Raw genomic sequence first — 17971 nt, 5'->3', positions numbered from 1 at the left:
CTTCTAGCACGGAACTAAAAACACGTGTGTAACTCCAGAGTTGTAGGAGAGGGACAGAGACATTACTATGTCCTGAAGGTTCTATCGCCTTGGGAAGCAGTGATGTCGGGCAGGGACCGAATGTTCACATACAAGAGCCTACAAGGGACATGTCACATTAGTACCAAAGCATCAGGGAAACCCAGAGATCAGTTGGAGAACCTAGTGCAGTGTTATTTTGACCTGTGGGCACTTGCAGACGTAAGTACTGAAGAGATGCAGGATTCTTCTCTGTGACTTCAATATCAAGTGTGTGGGTTTACTTTATGTTTTGTTTGTTTTTGGTTTTTTTTTTTTTAACCATCTTTTCGATTGATTTTATGTGCAGATTTGTTACAGACCATATTACAGACTTGGAATTATGTATTCTGTGTGTTAGGGTTGAAAATCTAAAATCCTTTTAGACAATTACTAGAATCGGGAAATAACAACTCCCAGTTATTACTTATGGTTATGTAACTTGAATGTGTCTCGTATTTTAATTGAATGGAGAATTTCCTTGAGAACTGTTTAATAAAGTTGTAGGATATTAGCAGATAGCTGTGTTGTTAGCAGATAGCTGTGTTATAAACTGTTGCTTCTTTTTGTAGATATTGATAAAGCAATTAATTGTGTGATTCTGTATCTGTTTGTGTGGGTTTTTTAACGCAAAGTCATGTGATCATAGACACCACTGTATCTGATAGTGTTTATCTCCATTCCAGGCGAAAGGTTGAAATTATGCATACCCATAGTCTCTTCACTCTTCTTGGAGAAAGGTTGATGCTGCATACAAACACTGTGACTGTCACTACATACAACACACTTTATGAGGTAAAGTAACAACAACAACAACAACAAAACTGACAGAAATTCTTAGAGTATATGCTGGAAACCTCCTTTTTACATGATGGGAATCACCTCTTACACCAGTTAATATCCCAGTCACTACAGATGAGGATGAATACTGTGCTGGGTGGCTTTTGTCAACTTGACACAAACCTAGACATATCTGGGGAAAGAGAATCTTACTGAGAAAATGCCTAAAATTGTGCCGTGGGAGCACTCTTGATTAATGATTGATAAGGAAGTTTCTAGGCCACTGTGGGCAGTGTCACCCCCTGGCCAGGTAGTTCTGTGTACTGACAATTTGGGAATTTTAGTTTCTTAAAAAAAACAACCACAGAAATATTATAAGAATATGTTATTTAACCCCAGGTGTAGGATATAGGACTATTTCAGATTGTCCACAGCAGCTGACTGATTTGCCTGGTGTAGGGGCATGATACTGGCAACAGCAGATAGTTTATGTGATTATGTAAGTTTAGAATTCTGGAGACTTTCAGAGGGTGTGTAAATGCTAGGCTCCTGAGTAGCATGGGAGGTGTTGGTTGGTGGGCTGATGGTTGGTTGCTGTTGGTTGGTGGGTTGTTGGTTGGTGGACTGTTGGTTGGTGGACTGTTGGTTGGTGGGCTGTTGGTTGGTGGGCTGTTGGTTGGTGGGTTGTTGGTTGGTAGACTATTGGTTGTTGCTTGCCAGGGCTTGTTAAATAACCATGCACAAAGAAGAAAAAAGAAGAAATTCGATATCCTGACAGTGAAGATCAAACTTAACCCAAGGATCTTGATACTTCTAATCAACAGGAAGAAGTCTAATGATAACATCACCCCCTTTCCTTTCTATCCTTTTTCTCTTCTATCTAGAGTTAGGAGGTTGAAAGGGTGGAAGAAAAGGGGTGGAGAAGGGTGGAAGAAAGAAGAACCCACAGAGTAGCCAAAGTCTGGCTAAAGTACTAGGTAGTGTAAAACCATGGAGTAAGCCAGTAGGCAGCTTTCCTCCATGCCCTTCTCTTCAGTTCCTGCCTTGACTTCTTCCCCTGACTTCTCTCAAGGATGGAGTGCTACCTGAGAGTTGTAAGATGAAAGATACTCTTTCTTCCCCAAGTTGCTTCTGGTCATGATTTTGGATAAACAATAGAAACCCTAATTAAGACAAGTGTATAGTTTATATTTTCCTTCTTTTGGAAACACTTCTACCTGTAATTGTTTTGCAATGTCCTATGCTGGTCTAAGGACTTTTCTGAGTATTGGTTTTCTTGTTTGCGTGTTAGTCTTCACACAGACAATCTTCACACATATGTGAATATTAGCTTCACCCCACGTCTTATTCGCTTTTCCTCTTCTACTATGCAATAGTTACCCTTCTTAAGTTATAGTTGACACTGAGATGAAGTGTAAGTAAGAACCATTTGTAAAAGTGATATCTTGAATTGTGTTAAAATCTCATCATTTCCATAAAAAAACCCTTCTCAGCCCTTGTAACACAGTGTCTGAGTCACCGTTCTATTGGGAAGAGACACCATGACCAAGGCAACTCTTTAAAAATAAGCATTTAATTGTTGGCTTGCCTAGAGTTTCAGAGGGTTACTCCATTATCATCCTGGTCAGGAGCTCAGCTGCATGCTGGCAGGTGCCAGAGGAGTAGCTGAGAGTCTTGCAGGCAGAGAGGGTGACACTGCCTGGTGGCTTTTGAAGCTTCTCAGTGTCCTCCCCTAGTGACATACCTTATCTAACAAGGACACACCTATCCCAGCCAGACCACACCTCCCAACCTTTGCAGACACTTTGCCAGCTGGGCACTAGCATGCAGATATATTAGCTTATGGGAATCATTCAAATTGCCACACAAAGTAATCTGCATATATACTGCCTTATATAGCGGTAAAATGTCAAGACAATTTCTGTATATTATTCTTAATTCTGCTTTTTCACTTTGTCTTCAGTGATCCTTTATTGGCATCTGTAATCTGTTGGCAAATACATATAAGTGAAGGGTATTTTATTATTATTATTATTATTATTATTATTAGTGATGAAAATAGTCAAAAGCAAACTAATATATGACATGTAAAATTTAGATGAGATGCAAATTTCAGGGTCCATGTATAGTTTTACTGACCGGATGCTGATTTGTTTTGACACAGCCTGCAGCAGACTTTGCACTACTGCATGGTATACTGTACTAAGGTAATGTAACAGTGATTCACAGGAAAGCTGGGCAGTGGTGGCACATATCTTTAATCCAAGCACTTGGGAGGCAGAGGCAGGTGGATTTCTGAGTTTGAGGCTAGCCTGGTCTACAAAGTGAGTTCCAGGACAGCTAGGGCTACATAGAGAAACCCTGTCTTGGGGGAAAAAAATATAGTGATTCACGATTTAATAAGTCTTACTTTAATTTTATTTCTTTTTAAAATAATAGTGTGTTCCCGTCATTTCCAAATAGAAAACATAATTTCTGAACTCACAGTTGTAGAAGACATTGGATTGTTGATTGTTTTCTGTGAGACCTTGTATCTCTTATGTGGAAGCTGTCTGTAGTTATGCCAGAATGCTCATCAACATTCAGCTTTTGGGAAATAGAAATGACAATTTATTATCACAGTAGATATTTTTTATAGATTTCAAAATAATATGGGGCAAGTTACGATTGTCTTTTTCATGTAAACTATGGTCCTTATTTGGTTCCACTCCAGGTTTTGTACAGTTCTCAAGTGGAATAGTTTAAGTGTGTTCAGTATCCATAGTTAAATTGTCTGGGAATCTAAATGTATGTGAATATAGTATTGAATGACTTGGCAATTTTGTGATCCAATCCTAACAAGTAGGTATTATGAGAACAACCTATATCATTCTAAGTTTTGCTGACCTTTGTATTACTGCAACAGAGAAATGTAACTCCTCTCTGCTGTTATCAAACAATATTGTTTTATTCGTTGTGATTTATGAAGGGAGCTCACATGCATGCACTATAAACACATAAAATAAAATGTATCCCTGTGCCTCTATCACTACTCAGAAGTAGGGAGAGTCTCTTACGATGCAGCTTTTATAGACTATCATCTTATGCGTGGCCCTCAGGCCTCTTACTATCTAATAATATATATTGTTAGTGCTTGTTTTTATTATAGTATATTGATTTATAGGTAGCAAAGGTATCCACTTCTGGTAATGAGACAGTAAAACTATTTAGGGTTCGTGGGTTATATGATTTTCAGAAGGAGCCCTGGATAGCGTGTCTCAGACGGACCGTATCCCAGTAAGGCTGCAGGACAGTGAAGTCTGCTGCCCCTTGGTCTGTAGCGTTTCTCATTGCTAGTCCATGCCATCTTTTCTCACCTGCTCTCATGTGCAAATGCAAAAGTGGGTAAGATCTTGGTCTGTCTGTTTTATCGTTTCTGAATTTAACATGCAGACTTTTGTTAGTTGTTCTACAGATCGCTTGATTGGTAGTCCCAATCAACTACCAGTTTTGATTTATGAAAGTTTCTGTTTTTAAGTTATACATACAGAACTGAATAAAAACCTGCTGAGTGAAATGCACTGTGCAATGTGGTTAGGTTGTTTCCTTGTCGTTTCATTTGTGTTCTGAGATACTGTCTGATACTGTATTTCTTCATAATAGCAACCTCCTTTTGTTGGGTACTTCTTAGGACCTGAGCCCTGTGCATGCTATGTGTTTATTAGTTCAGGTCTTAAAACCAGCATATGGTTACTGATACTTTTATTGACTCTTAAAATAGACATACCAACATCAATGGGAGGGGAGGCCCTTGGTCCTGTGAAGGTTCCATGCCCTAGTATAGAGGAATGCCAGGGCCAGTAAGCAGTAGGGGGTAGGTTGGTGAGTGGGGGTGGGGGGAGGTTCAGAGGGGAAACTAGGAAAGGGGATAAAATGGAAATGTAAATAAAGAAAATACCTAATAAAAAAGAAAGAAAGAAAAGATAAAATATTGAAATCATTAAGAAAAAAACAAGAGCCTGCTGACAGGAGCCTGATATAGCTGTCTCCTGTGACGCTCTGCCAGTGCCTGGCAAATACAGAAGTGGATGGTCACAGCTGTCCATTGGACAGAGCACAGGGTACCCAATGAAGGAACCAGAGAAAGTACCCAGGGAGCCGAAGGAGACTGAAGCCCCATAGGAGGAACATCAATATGAACTGACCAGTACCCCCAGAGCTCCTTGGAACTATACCACCAATGAAAGAAAACACATGGTGGAACTTGTTGCTCTAGCAATATATGTAGCAGAGGATGGCCTAGTTGGTCATCAATGGGAGGAGAGGCCCTTGGTCCTATGAAGGCTCCATGCCCCAGTATAGGGGAATGCCAGGACCAGGAATGGGAGTGGGTGGGTCGGGGAGCAGGGGGAGGGGGGAAACTAAGAAAGGGGATAACATTTGAAATGTAAATAATGAAAATATCTAGTTAAAAAAAAAGCAGACATACCAAGACTCACAGATTAAATAATTTGTTATAGGAAATACCATTAACATATGCTCTTGAAATAGGTTGGTCACATGTACCTAAAAGGAAAAAACAGCAAAATTACCTCCATTCTGTATCATGAAAGTTCTCTTTTTTTAATCAGACCCTTGCTTCAATATCAAGTCTGGGCTCTGATACTGATGCACTTTGTGTCTTCATCTTCCAACTTGTTTTTTGCTTTGGCTTATGATGCTTATCTGGGTTTTTTCACATTTACTTTATATGGATTTCTGTCCCTCTGCTTGTTTTCAGTTATTATTAACAGTAGAATCGAAGGTCAATATAGCCAGTGAACCCTTATATATAATGCTGCAATGTAACATAATAGTTAAATTTTGGAAGTTAATCCCTCTAGTCCTAAAACTAGAACATACCATGTTCATGTGCATACTTGAATTTCTGTTAGACTTCCATAGAATGGCTCACTGGTGAACACAGTTGCATCTTACCAAACATCTGTACAGGTTTTCCTCCTGGTATTCAGGTTTGGGTCTGTGTTTGAGTCTTCGCTAAGCAAATCCAAGCTGTTACTAAGAATTAGAATTTTCTTGACAGTGTTCATGATCCAGAGATCTGAAATGGGAAAGAGGACATCAGTTAGTCACTGGGTATGGTTTTTAACATACCCAATGAATAGAAATGAGTTTTGAAGGACTCTGAGTTATTAATAAACTCATTTATAAAGGCGGAATTACTGTAAATACACTAAGTTAGGAAAACTGTCTGGTGGTTTGCCCTACTGATTGTACTCAGCAGTATAAGTCTATTCTCTTAGGCCTTAGTCAGCACTACCAACAGGAATGTTGAACTGTGCAGTTGTGTTTGAATGAGTTGCTGTTTCTAAGTCATCACAGCTTGAAGATTGCATTATTTGAGCTGCTGTCATGTGGTGCAAACAAGCTAAACTCATGATAGAATTAAATTAGTTCTATCAATTTTATGATATTTAAGTCAATATTCTAAAAATTCTATTAGGATAAAGGTTACTTCATGATGACTTTGAAACTCTTATATTTGAGATGATTTGTACATGAAACAGTGACTATTAAACTATACAATCAGGCTTTTTACCAAGTGTTTTTTTTCATTACTTTAGCTCTTTGAATTTTCATACATGTATATAATGCATTCTGGTTTACTCTCTTCTCCCATTCTCTTCCCTCCCTTCTTTTTCAGTGCCTTTACATTACCTGTTCTTTTCCCAGATTTGTGACTTTTACCTTTATTTTGTGGCCCATTTAGCTTAACAAGGGCCATGTTTGTTACCTCAGGATTAGGATTTTATATTGGAGCCTTAATGGGGTCACAGTGGTCACATCTGAAGGCAGTGACACACACACATTCATACACACACACACATAACACACATAACACACACACACACACACACACACACACATACACACATTCCTTCTCTGAATTTATCAGTAGGTATCTTTCATGACTAAGGCAACGTATAGAAGAGTTTATTGGGGGCTTACAGTTTCAGAGGGTGAGTTCATGGCCATTATGCTACCTTGTAGCATCAGGCATGAAGGGTGGGCATAGTGCTGGGTCAGTACCTTAAAACTTACATGCTTATCCAGAACTAGGAGGTAAACGGATAACTTGGAATGGCATGAGTTTTGCAACGTCAAAGCACACTCCAGTAACACACCTCCTCTAATAAGACCACACCTCCTCATTCTTCCACACTGTTTCCCCAACTACTGACCAAATATCCAAACATAGGAGCCTGCGGGAGCCACTCTTCTTTAAGCCACCACCAAAGGAAATAATTCCTTAGTGAGCATCCCAAGCACTTGCTCATCTGTCTGTAGCCCAAGTACAGCCGCCCAAGTACAGTCACCAGTCCATAGTTGTTGGAAGCTCTTGATTTCAGTGAATGTACCTTGCCTAACAGGTGGAACTTCTCAACCCTTTTCCCTATCTTCTGACTCTTACATTCTTTCAGCTTCCTCTGCCACAGTGTTTCATGAGCCTTGGAGCAGAGGTTGTAAATGTCTTGTTTAGGTTTGACTGCTTGTCAGTCTCCTATTCTCTGCACCTTGAATGTCAGTGAGTCTCTGTATTTACCATCGGTCACTGGAAAGAGCTTCTCTGATTAAAGCTGAGAGTGTTAATTGCCTATAGATACAAACATAATCTAATGAGCATTTGGATGCTATGTCAGTTTAGTTAATCGGCAGAATTTAATAACCCCCTAGGCCCATGAAATCCCTTGCCATGGGTTTTTGAGCAGGTTCAAAGAACCATCTATGGATTCTCTCTTATGGTCAGTGTGGTTGATTGTCCTCAGAACAATCCTGATACTGTTGTACAAGTGTTCTAGTCAACATTATGAGGCAGTGAAAATATCTTACTTTTTCTAAAAGCAAACCAAAACAAAAATGACAAAGATACTGTGTCTCCAGGGAGCACTGGGAGTCAGTAAGGAAGCTGTTGTAGCTAGCACAGTAGACAAACATCTTCTAATAAAACAAGGGATACAAAATAATTACGAAATAAAATAAAATTTAATGTTTAACATTGCACTTTTATCTATATCTATTAAAAACCAGATTTATAAAGTCACCTCTGTACTTAAAGTTCAGTCTTTGCCTACTCTTTCCAACACAACTGCCACCTGTCACATGTGGCTTCATTGAAAATGTTGACAGCATATAGAATTCATGGGGGCTCCTCCATCTACTTCTGTATATGCCTCATATAAAGTCAGTAGAATCTTCAGGGACCACTTAGAATCTTAAACTGCCATTAAAAGGCTTATACCTATCTTCATCTCTCTCTATTTATACACATTATTTCCTTCCCTCTTTTAAAATCTCACGTAGGTTCTTAATGACAGTTTACTATGTTTTATTGCTTAATAGAGGCATGCATTTATGCCTATCTTCAGAACATTAATTAAGTAAATTGATGCTGGAAATGTAGCTCCACTTAACAACTGTTTTCCATCTCCAGACAGTAGGCAGCGTGGGCACAGAACTGCCTCTTCACAGATACGTGCTGGAGTCAGTTCCTAAATACATTTGTGTAACTCGTACAAACCTTTACTATCTGAATAAGTTAGAGCCTTGAAAGTGCTTTCCCACAGGAACCGTGAATCTTTATAGCAGGTTCATGGATATGAACTGCCATGACTGTCCTCAGTGTCACACGATAGAGCAAAGCCTTAAAGAGACAACAGGAAAATCAGTGGTGCTTTGAAGCAAATTCTGTTTTCTGCAAAACGTGATTTACTCTCTTGTGCTTGAGAAAGGTGTGAAAACTCTATCAGAGGGGAACATGGTCTGATATTTTCCCTGTAAGTATGCAGCAATTTTGAGTATCATCATATTTATAATGATGACCTGGAGTCTTATATTTTTGGCTTTGGGGGAAAATAGTTATAGAAGCCCTTTTTAGGTATATACCAGCCATTGTTATTTTTGGTGTATGTTATCCCAAGAGATTTTTTATCTCACATGGCAGCTCTATGTAGTCAGTCTTGTTTAGAGGACACTATTAAGAAAGCATTCTGAGACTATTTAGTTTAACATTGTTCATTTTTAAGAATGGGTATAGATGATTTTATCCAGTATTTATCACTGAAGTAATAATAGACCAGTGTCTTAATTTTAAGTCAATATATTTTTGATCTATATACCTCATTTATTTATGTAAAATTTCTGTCCTCTGTTTAGTCTGAGAAAAAAAGGAAAGAGAGTGCGTCTCTTCTTTCTGGATGTCACGGTGCTCTCCTCAGAAGCCGTCCTCCCTGTGTCTAACCTTGCTCTTCCCACAGTGCTCCTTTCCGTAGTGCTCTACAGTGCCAGTCTCAAAATTAACAGTCTTTTTTTTTTTTTGCCTGACTTTTTTGCATTGATTTTGTGTTGAACTGTGTTTTTAAAAGAGTATTCAGAGTTTAACATTAGCTCTAAGTGGAGTTCATTTCTACTGAAATTTTGTGCATGTAGACAGACAGACAGACAGACAGCTTGCTAGATGTAATGATGAGACAAGTATGGTTAAACCTGGGCTACACGAGCAACCACACATTGACTATCTATATGTAACTGAGTTATCCAGTCTGTCACATGATGACTCCTGATATGTGTCAGCTCTTGGTGCTAAGCATGGACAATAACCAAAATGTCCGGTTTTGCTTCAGGGTTTTTTTTTTTTTTGGTTTTTCGAGACAGGGTTTCTCTCTATAGTCCTGGCTGTCTTGGAGCTCACTCTGTAGACCAGGTTGGCCTCGAACTCAGAAATCCGCCTGCCTCTGCCTCCCGAGTGCTGGGATTAAAGGCATGCACCACCACGCCCGGCTGCTTCAGGGTTTTAAGCCTCCATTCTAGTCAAAATTAGAAATATAAGTTATAGATTTCTTATCAGTATGAGGCATAGGGTTGTTAACAGTTACTGACTTTTTTAGTTAACATGACACAAAACATCAAATATTTATAATTCAAAACTTGGCGGTCTTAAAACTGTATACTGAAAGCATAGTTCAAACAGAGCAAATTTTATATTAGCTGACTATTCTTTCCTTTTATATATAAGGTGTCTGGCTTTTGTCCTTATCCAAAGTAAGTAAAATTTGAGGTATATAGACTTCAGAGTTTAAGGACAAATGTAATTTTAGAAAGTTCTTTTGTAAGGGATATTTCTTTTGATTTAAAGTTATTCAAAATCTATGACAGATTCTTCACCAGCCGGAAAGATTCTTTACTAAAGCTATATTATGCAGTTTTTAATTTTTTTCTCTAAACAAAGTTCAAATTCTTCATCTTTCAGATCTTGACAGAGCAAGTCTGTACTCAAGTTGTGCATAAACCACATCCGGAGCCAGACTCCACAGTGAAAATTCAGAATCCAAGTAAGCGGATGCCACTCTTTACTGTTACGTGGTGGTTACATGGCGACATGCAGGACTAAATCAGAGCTCCTCCTAACTGTATTCCTTCTGGTGTCCCCATCTTATGACAGTTACAGCTCCACTCAGAGCAAAGTATTGAGTTGAAAATTAGTGAATGTGATGATATGTCTTAGTTACATTTGTAAATTTTAATTCAGAATCTGTTTGTATATAGTGATCCTTAAGGTGGTGGCAACCTTGTTAAAGAACTCAACGCCAAGTGCAGGATTGATGGAGGTCCGTCGGCTATTTCTATCTGACATGGTTAAGCTTTTCAGTAACAGCCGTGAAAATAGAAGGTAAAACAGTCTGATTTTTATTCTAGATTAATTTTTTTTATGTTCTTGATTTTCCATCACTTTCGAATGAAAAATTCAATATTTTGTTAAATTCTCTTAAATCATTTTAAAAGGCATGATTTCTTAGAAGTAATTTATTTCATCCTACTTTATCAGTTGTATATGCTTTTATTTAGTTGTCTTAATACACACACACACATATCTGTGTGTGTGTATATATATATATATATACACACATATATATCTTTATATACATATATATCTGTGTGTATATATATATATATATATATACAGATATATATGTATATATATATATATATATATATATATATATATATATATATATATATATATATGAATATACAGATAAACACTTTTGTACTTATACTGTAGCCACTATCCCTCACATCTCGCTATCGGCAACAGTGCCTTTAGTTATCATTATGTTTGGTGTGTCCATATTCACTGGTGTTTTCCTGCCATGCATTTAAGATACCCTAGCTCAGACATGATGTACATACAGTCTGAGTCCTTCAATATGTGTCTGGTCATTTCCTAAGTTTCTAACACATTTTTTTGTATTGCGTGTGAAGCATTTTGGTGCCCACTCTAGTGCAGCTGGGTTGGAGGTGCCTATAGAGCCAGTTGAGAGCATTGAAAGTGATAGTAGTGAATGAGTGCTGAGAAGATTCAGAAACAAAAACTGTCTCTGGATAGGAGAGTTAGGAAGGGATTTTGATCTATAATTCAAATTTTCTAAGAAAGAAAGAAAGAAATTGATAGAGGTTATAGAATACAGAATGCAGAGAATAATTGTGTACTTAGCTTATATTTTCATCATTTTAAGTTTCAAGATAGTAAATTATAATTTTGATTATTTTAATGAGCTCTTTTTCATTTTTCTTTTTAGATGCTTACTGCAATGTTCAGTGTGGCAGGATTGGATGTTTTCTCTTGGCTATATCAATCCAAAAAGTTCTGAGGAACAGAAGATTACTGAGATGGTCTACAACATTTTCCGGATTCTTTTGTATCATGCAATAAAATATGAATGGGGAGGCTGGAGAGTCTGGGTGGACACACTCTCAATAGCCCATTCCAAGGTAACAGGGACTTGGCATCTTCTGTCATTGAAGGTTCAGCAATGGAGTAAATGGCTATAAACTCTAATCTGGTGCCACCTAGTGGACATTCTCAGTTACGGCTCATTCCTTTATCCTAATTTTGACTTTGTACCTTCTTTGCTCTGTGGCGAGATGATAGAGCCTGAAGGTCGTTTAAGATCACTTAACTTATAAAGTCTGCAAATTAGGAATTTTGTTTTAATAACACTTTAAGTGTGTCTGTGTGTGGGGGGGGTAGGGTGTGGGGGTGGGGAGTGGTTTCATATGTAGGTGTGTGAGTGCACGCATGCACTTGCTGAGTCTGTGGAAGCCAGAAGATAGTTTTCAGGAGTTGGTGCTTTCCTTACACTTACAGGTTCCAGGGCTTAAGGCAAACACCTTTCCCTAATGAGCCATCTCATGTCCTCTCAATTTGGAGTTGTACTATGTTTGTAGCCAGCATGAGAACCAGTTGCTTTTTAACTAAACCATATTCAATTCTTACAAGTATATTTCATGAAATCGTAGCTGAATTGTACTTTTAAAGATGTTTTTGAAGTAATCAGATCTCTTTTCATTCTAAAATAAGTAATAAATACATTCAAAAGGGGCTTGGTTGGCTTGAATTTGGATCCCCATCATAGCTGCACACACTTTATTCACCCTGAGTGCTGGAGAGCCTGATGGGTAGATCCCAAGGATTCTCAAGCCAGCCAGTCAGTCTAGCCAAAACCATAGAGCCCAGGTCAGTAAGAAATGCTGTCTCAAAAACATGAGATGCCACGGGTAATAGAAGGAGGCATCTCAGTGTCAGTGACAATGGTAGATGCATAGTTTTCTCTGATTCCGTTGCTATGTTAAGGCTGGTCAGATTCACAGAGGTCTCTCTGCTTCTGTCCTCCTAATATTGGCCTTAAAGGCATGCACCCTTAGGAATAGTTTCCATTGTGTTGCTGTGGTTAGTGCTCTGTTGCTCTGAAGATACCCCATGACCAAGGCAGCGCTTGTAAATTAAAGCATTTAATTTGAGGCTTGCTTGCAGTTTCAGAGGTGAGTCCATTGTCATGGAGGGGAGCGTGGGGGCAAGCAGGCAGGTATGGTGCCGAAGAAGGAGCTGAGAGCTACATCCTGATCCATAGGCAGGAAGCACTGGGCCTGTTGTGGGCTTTGGAAACTTCAAAACCCTCTCCCAGTGTCACACTTTCATCAACAAGGCCACACCTCCTGATCCTTTTAATCTGTTTCAAATACTCCTCGGCGACTAAGCATTTAAATATATGTGCCCATATAGACCATTGTATTCTTATTCAAACCACTACGTATATAGCATGTTTTAATGTTTAATTTAATATTTTTATCACTTGAATGTTAAAACATGTTTTAACAGTCAACATTTAATTCTAAGTTCTATCTCTCCATATTAAATTTTAAATACCATTTATCTTTGGCAAGGAGAGTAGTTGATTTATGTGCATGTTATATTCTACTAATTCAAAGCTGTGATTTTTCAACCTGTAGCATCACAAAAGAAGCATGAACATACAAAATTAGGTTGTTCGGTTATGTTGCGATTAAGTTTTGTGATTTAGAAAGTTCATATAGTTATTTTAATAGAAATTAGAAAAATGATTTTAGAGACCAAATAATATATATTTTAGTCTTTCTGGTCTGCCCCTAATGAAGCTGCTCAACTCATTTGTGTAGTGTGAGAGCAGACAGAGAGGAAAAGTATATCAGGTACATAGTTGTATCACAAAAAAATTATTAATCAAAATAGATGGCAAGCATATTATGGCCATGGGTAACAGTTGCCAGCCCCCATGATTGAGGAGATTTTTCTGTAGGAAACAGATTTTATATGATGGCACTCTTTAAAGAAAGGTCAACCAAAGTACCTTGTTAATATAAATGAATTTGGGGTGCCTAAAAGGAGAGATTTTTCTTTAATATTAGAAAAATTTAGAAGAATTTATGCCTGTTATAGTCCTACATTTTCAACATACACACCTTGTATTTGCCATTGCTTTAATTTGTTTTAATGTAACAAAGAAAAAGACATTATGGGCTGGAGATATGGCTTAGTGGTTAATAGTACCGACTGCTCTTCCGAAGGTCCTGAGTTCAAATCCCAGCAACCACATGGTGACTCACAACCATCCATAATGAGAACTGACGCCCTCTTCTGGTGCATCTGAGGACAGCTACAGTGTACTTAGATATAATAATAAATAAATCTTTAAAAAGGAAAAAGAAAAAGAAAAAGACATTGCAAGTTCTTGTACTGAACATATTCTGCTGTTTCTAATTCAGTCACCTGTTTACGTTTAAAACTGATGCAGTGCCTTAACAAAGTCTAACATGTACTGGTCCACCTTAGGGGCTTCAAGAATGGTTGGGATTGGTGAAAATACTGCAGTAGCTATGTGAAAACTGCCATCGTAATAGTACTTTTCGTGTTGAATATTATCTCTGACTAGTCCTAACAGTGTTCATAGGTTAGATGTCATATGATGTTGAGTAGCATTGGGATACTTAACCTCTACAAAGGAGCCTTGATATTGCAGTTACACATGTGGTTAGCGACAAGTCAAGAAACAGTGTATTACCGCATTTCATCATTGTTTCCAATAACATAATAAAACTAGATCTTTTATTATTTAATAAAACCAAACCTTACAATTCCTTGCACCACTTAGCTTCCGTCATGGTGATGTTTTGCTCTCGGTCTCCCTTTCCCTTGGCACATGCACGATACCTCAGTGCTCTCTTCACTCATTCCCTAGGTTACTTATGAAGCACACAAAGAATACCTGGCCAAAATGTATGAGGAGTATCAACGACAGGAGGAGGAGAACATTAAGAAAGGGAAGAAAGGAAATGTGAGCACCATCTCTGGTCTTTCATCACAGACAGCAGGAGCAAAAGGAGGAATGGAAATCCGGGAGATAGAAGACCTTTCCCAAAGCCAGAGCCCAGAGAGTGAGACAGACTATCCAGTCAGCACAGATACACGAGACTTGCTCATGTCAACCAAAGTATCAGATGACATTCTTGGAAGTTCAGATAGGCCTGGCAGTGGAGTGCACGTAGAAGTGCATGATCTTCTAGTTGACATAAAAGCAGAGAAAGTGGAAGCCACAGAAGTCAAGCTTGATGATATGGACTTGTCCCCAGAGACATTGGTGGGCGGAGAGAATGGTGCCCTCGTGGAAGTGGAGTCCTTGTTGGATAATGTGTATAGCGCTGCTGTAGAGAAACTCCAGAACAATGTGCATGGAAGTGTGGGTATCATTAAAAAAAACGAAGAGAAAGACAACGGCCCATTGATCACACTAGCGGATGAGAAGGAGGAACTTCCAAACAGTAGCACACCCTTCCTCTTCGACAAAATACCCAGACAGGAAGAGAAATTACTTCCGGAACTTTCTAGCAATCATATCATCCCAAATATTCAGGACACCCAAGTACATCTTGGTGTCAGTGATGATCTCGGATTGCTTGCTCACATGACTGCAAGTGTAGAGTTAACGTGCACGTCAAGCATAATGGAGGAGAAAGACTTCAGAATCCATACGACGTCAGATGGAGTGAGCAGTGTCTCTGAACGGGAGTCAGCACCATCAGCTAAGGGCTTAGACTATGCGGAAATGACGGCCACAGCTTTGGAAACAGAGTCTTCCAATAGCAAAACTGTACCAAATATCGATGCAGGAAGTATAATTTCAGACACTGAGCGATCTGATGATGGCAAAGAATCAGGAAAGGAAATCCGAAAAATCCAGACCACTGCTACAACACAAGTAAGCCCCCCTCCAGGAGTTCTGGAAGTAATAAGAGAGAAGCATCAGCTGGGAATTGAGCTGTTAGCTGCAAAGTGGTCCTTAGGATGGTACTACACTTAAAACCCGTGTAATGTAGAACTTACTATATATATTGATATGAAATTCAAGTGATCTGAATTATATTCCCAATTCTGCCACATTTCTCCAATATTACTCCACCTCTGGCTCAGATCCTTCTGTCTTATTAGACATTGTAGTAAATTAAAATAGGACCATTAAGGTCTTGCCCATGCTTACAGTTTATAACTGACTACATTTACACCTCTGTTCCTGAGGTATTCATGCTAACCTTGTGCTCCAGGCCAGTCGTGTTCTGGGCTTAAACAGATGCATGAAGGATAGAGGAGGGGATTGTTAGCTACCACATGCCTACTGCGCTCTCGGCATTGGAGTAGGTTTTTCACTTTAAATCCTCAGTACTCTTTGTGTCAGGTAATGTAGCTGAAAAAAGTTGGAATTATTACCAGTGAGCTTTTTCTAAAACAAATGCCAGGATAGAATTTATTAACTTTTTTTTAAAAAAGGAAGCTGCTTAGACAAATGTTATTGCTGCGGTTTGAGCCATTGTAGTAAAGCTGTGAGTATAAATACTATGTCTTCTAGGCCAAATTTGAGTTATAGCTACTTAATTTTTAGACTAACTGAAGCAATACCTTGTGATTAAGTGTTAATGAGAGTTTGACCCTTGAGGATTTGAGTTTTGTTAGCCCTATGAACTTTCTCCCTGCCCTTTTAATCTCATTGAAGGTAAGTTTATGTTTCCATTCCTCCTATATTGGAATGACTAAGCCATGACTCACTATTGTCTTTGTACTCCATTAAGAATACTGGATGGTATATTCTGTTTGTGCGAAAGGTGTGTTTATTTTTTGTTTGTTAGCAGTCAGCTTCCATTTTGGTGGCTGTTAGACTACACTCATGTAGACTACAGATAATTGTCATGGAGAAGAATATCAAATAAGGTACAGATTTCAAATGAAAGAAAACAGAGCGTCACTTACTGGCATAATCACTAGGCTTGCCTGCTTTGCATTGAGAATGTGCAGGCATTTTTCTAGCTTCTTTTCTTACATCATACAGTATGTTTATTTTTTATGCAAGTATTGTGAATGAAATGCACTTTGAAGTTAATTTGAATCCCCTTCAGTTATATTTCTTCTCACCATGTGTTTTCAGTTATAGTTCACTGATGACATGTATCTATTGCCTTATTGCATCCGTACTTCCTTGCACGAAGGGCATCTTTTACTAGCATGAAGATCCTGTGACTAGGAAAAGAAGATCTGTGGCTTAGTAAGAACTGTATAGTGTTGTCCTTTGATGCCCTTGCCTAGAGTCTGCAGTTTCAAACCCAAAGTCCAACTAGCAGCCTTCAGATGATCAGGGTTTCTGTGAGGGGTTTGAAGGCCCTCACTTGGGAGCTCCTTCTCGCTCTGTTACACACACTGTGGTTTGAATCTAACAGTTCTTTCCCGCTCCACTTTCCCTTTGTTTAGGCTGTTCAGGGCCGATCTTCCACCCAGCCAGACCGAGATCTCAGAGTTGATTTAGGATTCCGAGGAATGCCAATGACTGAGGAACAGCGGCGCCAGTTCAGCCCGGGCCCCCGGACTACCATGTTTCGGATTCCCGAGTTTAAGTGGTCTCCAATGCACCAGCGACTTCTCACTGATCTGTTGTTTGCATTAGAGACAGATGTGCATGTGTGGAGAAGGTACAACTGCCTTTATGTAGTGTTTTTTCTTTCTACATTTTGATGACCTTCAGTTGAGAAAATGAATATAATTTATTTAAAAAATTATTTTACCTCTATGGGTGTTTTGCTTTTTATTTAAGTCTGTGTACCATGTGCATGGTCTATTACCTGCTACGGTCAGAGGAGAGAGTTGGATCTCTTGGAACTGGGAGAGAGAGTTGTTACAGAGAGTTGTGAGCCACCACAGTGTAGGTGTTGGGAATTGGGATTGAACCCAGATCCTTAGAAAGGACAAAAAGTATGCTTTACCACTGAACCAGTTCCCAAACCCATGGAAAGGAATATTTTTATTTACTGTGTCAACTAACCACATGATTTATGTCGTCCAAGTTTAAAAACTAAATTTGTTTAAAAATTAAGTATTTAAGTTTTTGATAGACAAATATTTATATAAAGTATACTTATATTCATCTAGAGCACAGATCTCTAGCTATATGACAATTCCACTTAAGAGAGTTAAAGCAGAATTTTAAAAGCTGGCATTGCTTACACTATACAGAAAAAATCAGTTTTGGTTTATACTTCTGTAATTGCATCCTTTGCTAACGTCAATACTATGAACTATATTATTGTTTGGTAACAGTATGATGACTGCCAAGATAAAATCCTAAGGTAGCCTCTAACAGGTGTGCCATTGGGACCTATCTGTGTAAGTAGTGGGTGTTGGCTTACTTCACACCCTCAGACTGGAGCTGCCTTCCCTACCTCTCCTTATTTTCCTTGAGGA

The 17971-nt window shown here is 38.7% G+C and overlaps 1 protein-coding gene across 8 annotated transcripts in view; it reads left to right on the top strand.

Annotated features, from left to right (window-relative positions):
• The window catches only part of Nbea (neurobeachin), a 554101-nt gene that overhangs the window by 152077 nt on the left and 384053 nt on the right, over positions 1 to 17971 (top strand). For all 8 annotated transcript variants that reach the window (XM_029537485.1, XM_029537487.1, XM_021195277.2 and 5 more), the window contains exons 18-23: positions 744 to 852; positions 10124 to 10205; positions 10420 to 10543; positions 11454 to 11646; positions 14430 to 15446; positions 16985 to 17202. In XM_029537485.1, coding sequence (XP_029393345.1) covers positions 744 to 852; positions 10124 to 10205; positions 10420 to 10543; positions 11454 to 11646; positions 14430 to 15446; positions 16985 to 17202 — 1743 coding nt within the window. The remainder of the gene's footprint in view (positions 1 to 743; positions 853 to 10123; positions 10206 to 10419; positions 10544 to 11453; positions 11647 to 14429; positions 15447 to 16984; positions 17203 to 17971) is intronic.

This window comes from Mus pahari, chromosome 4, assembly GCF_900095145.1.
Source record: "Mus pahari chromosome 4, PAHARI_EIJ_v1.1, whole genome shotgun sequence".
Lineage (NCBI taxonomy): Eukaryota > Metazoa > Chordata > Mammalia > Rodentia > Muridae > Mus > Mus pahari.
Note: the sequence above shows the minus strand (reverse complement) of the source record. Positions and strands in the feature narration are given on the sequence as shown.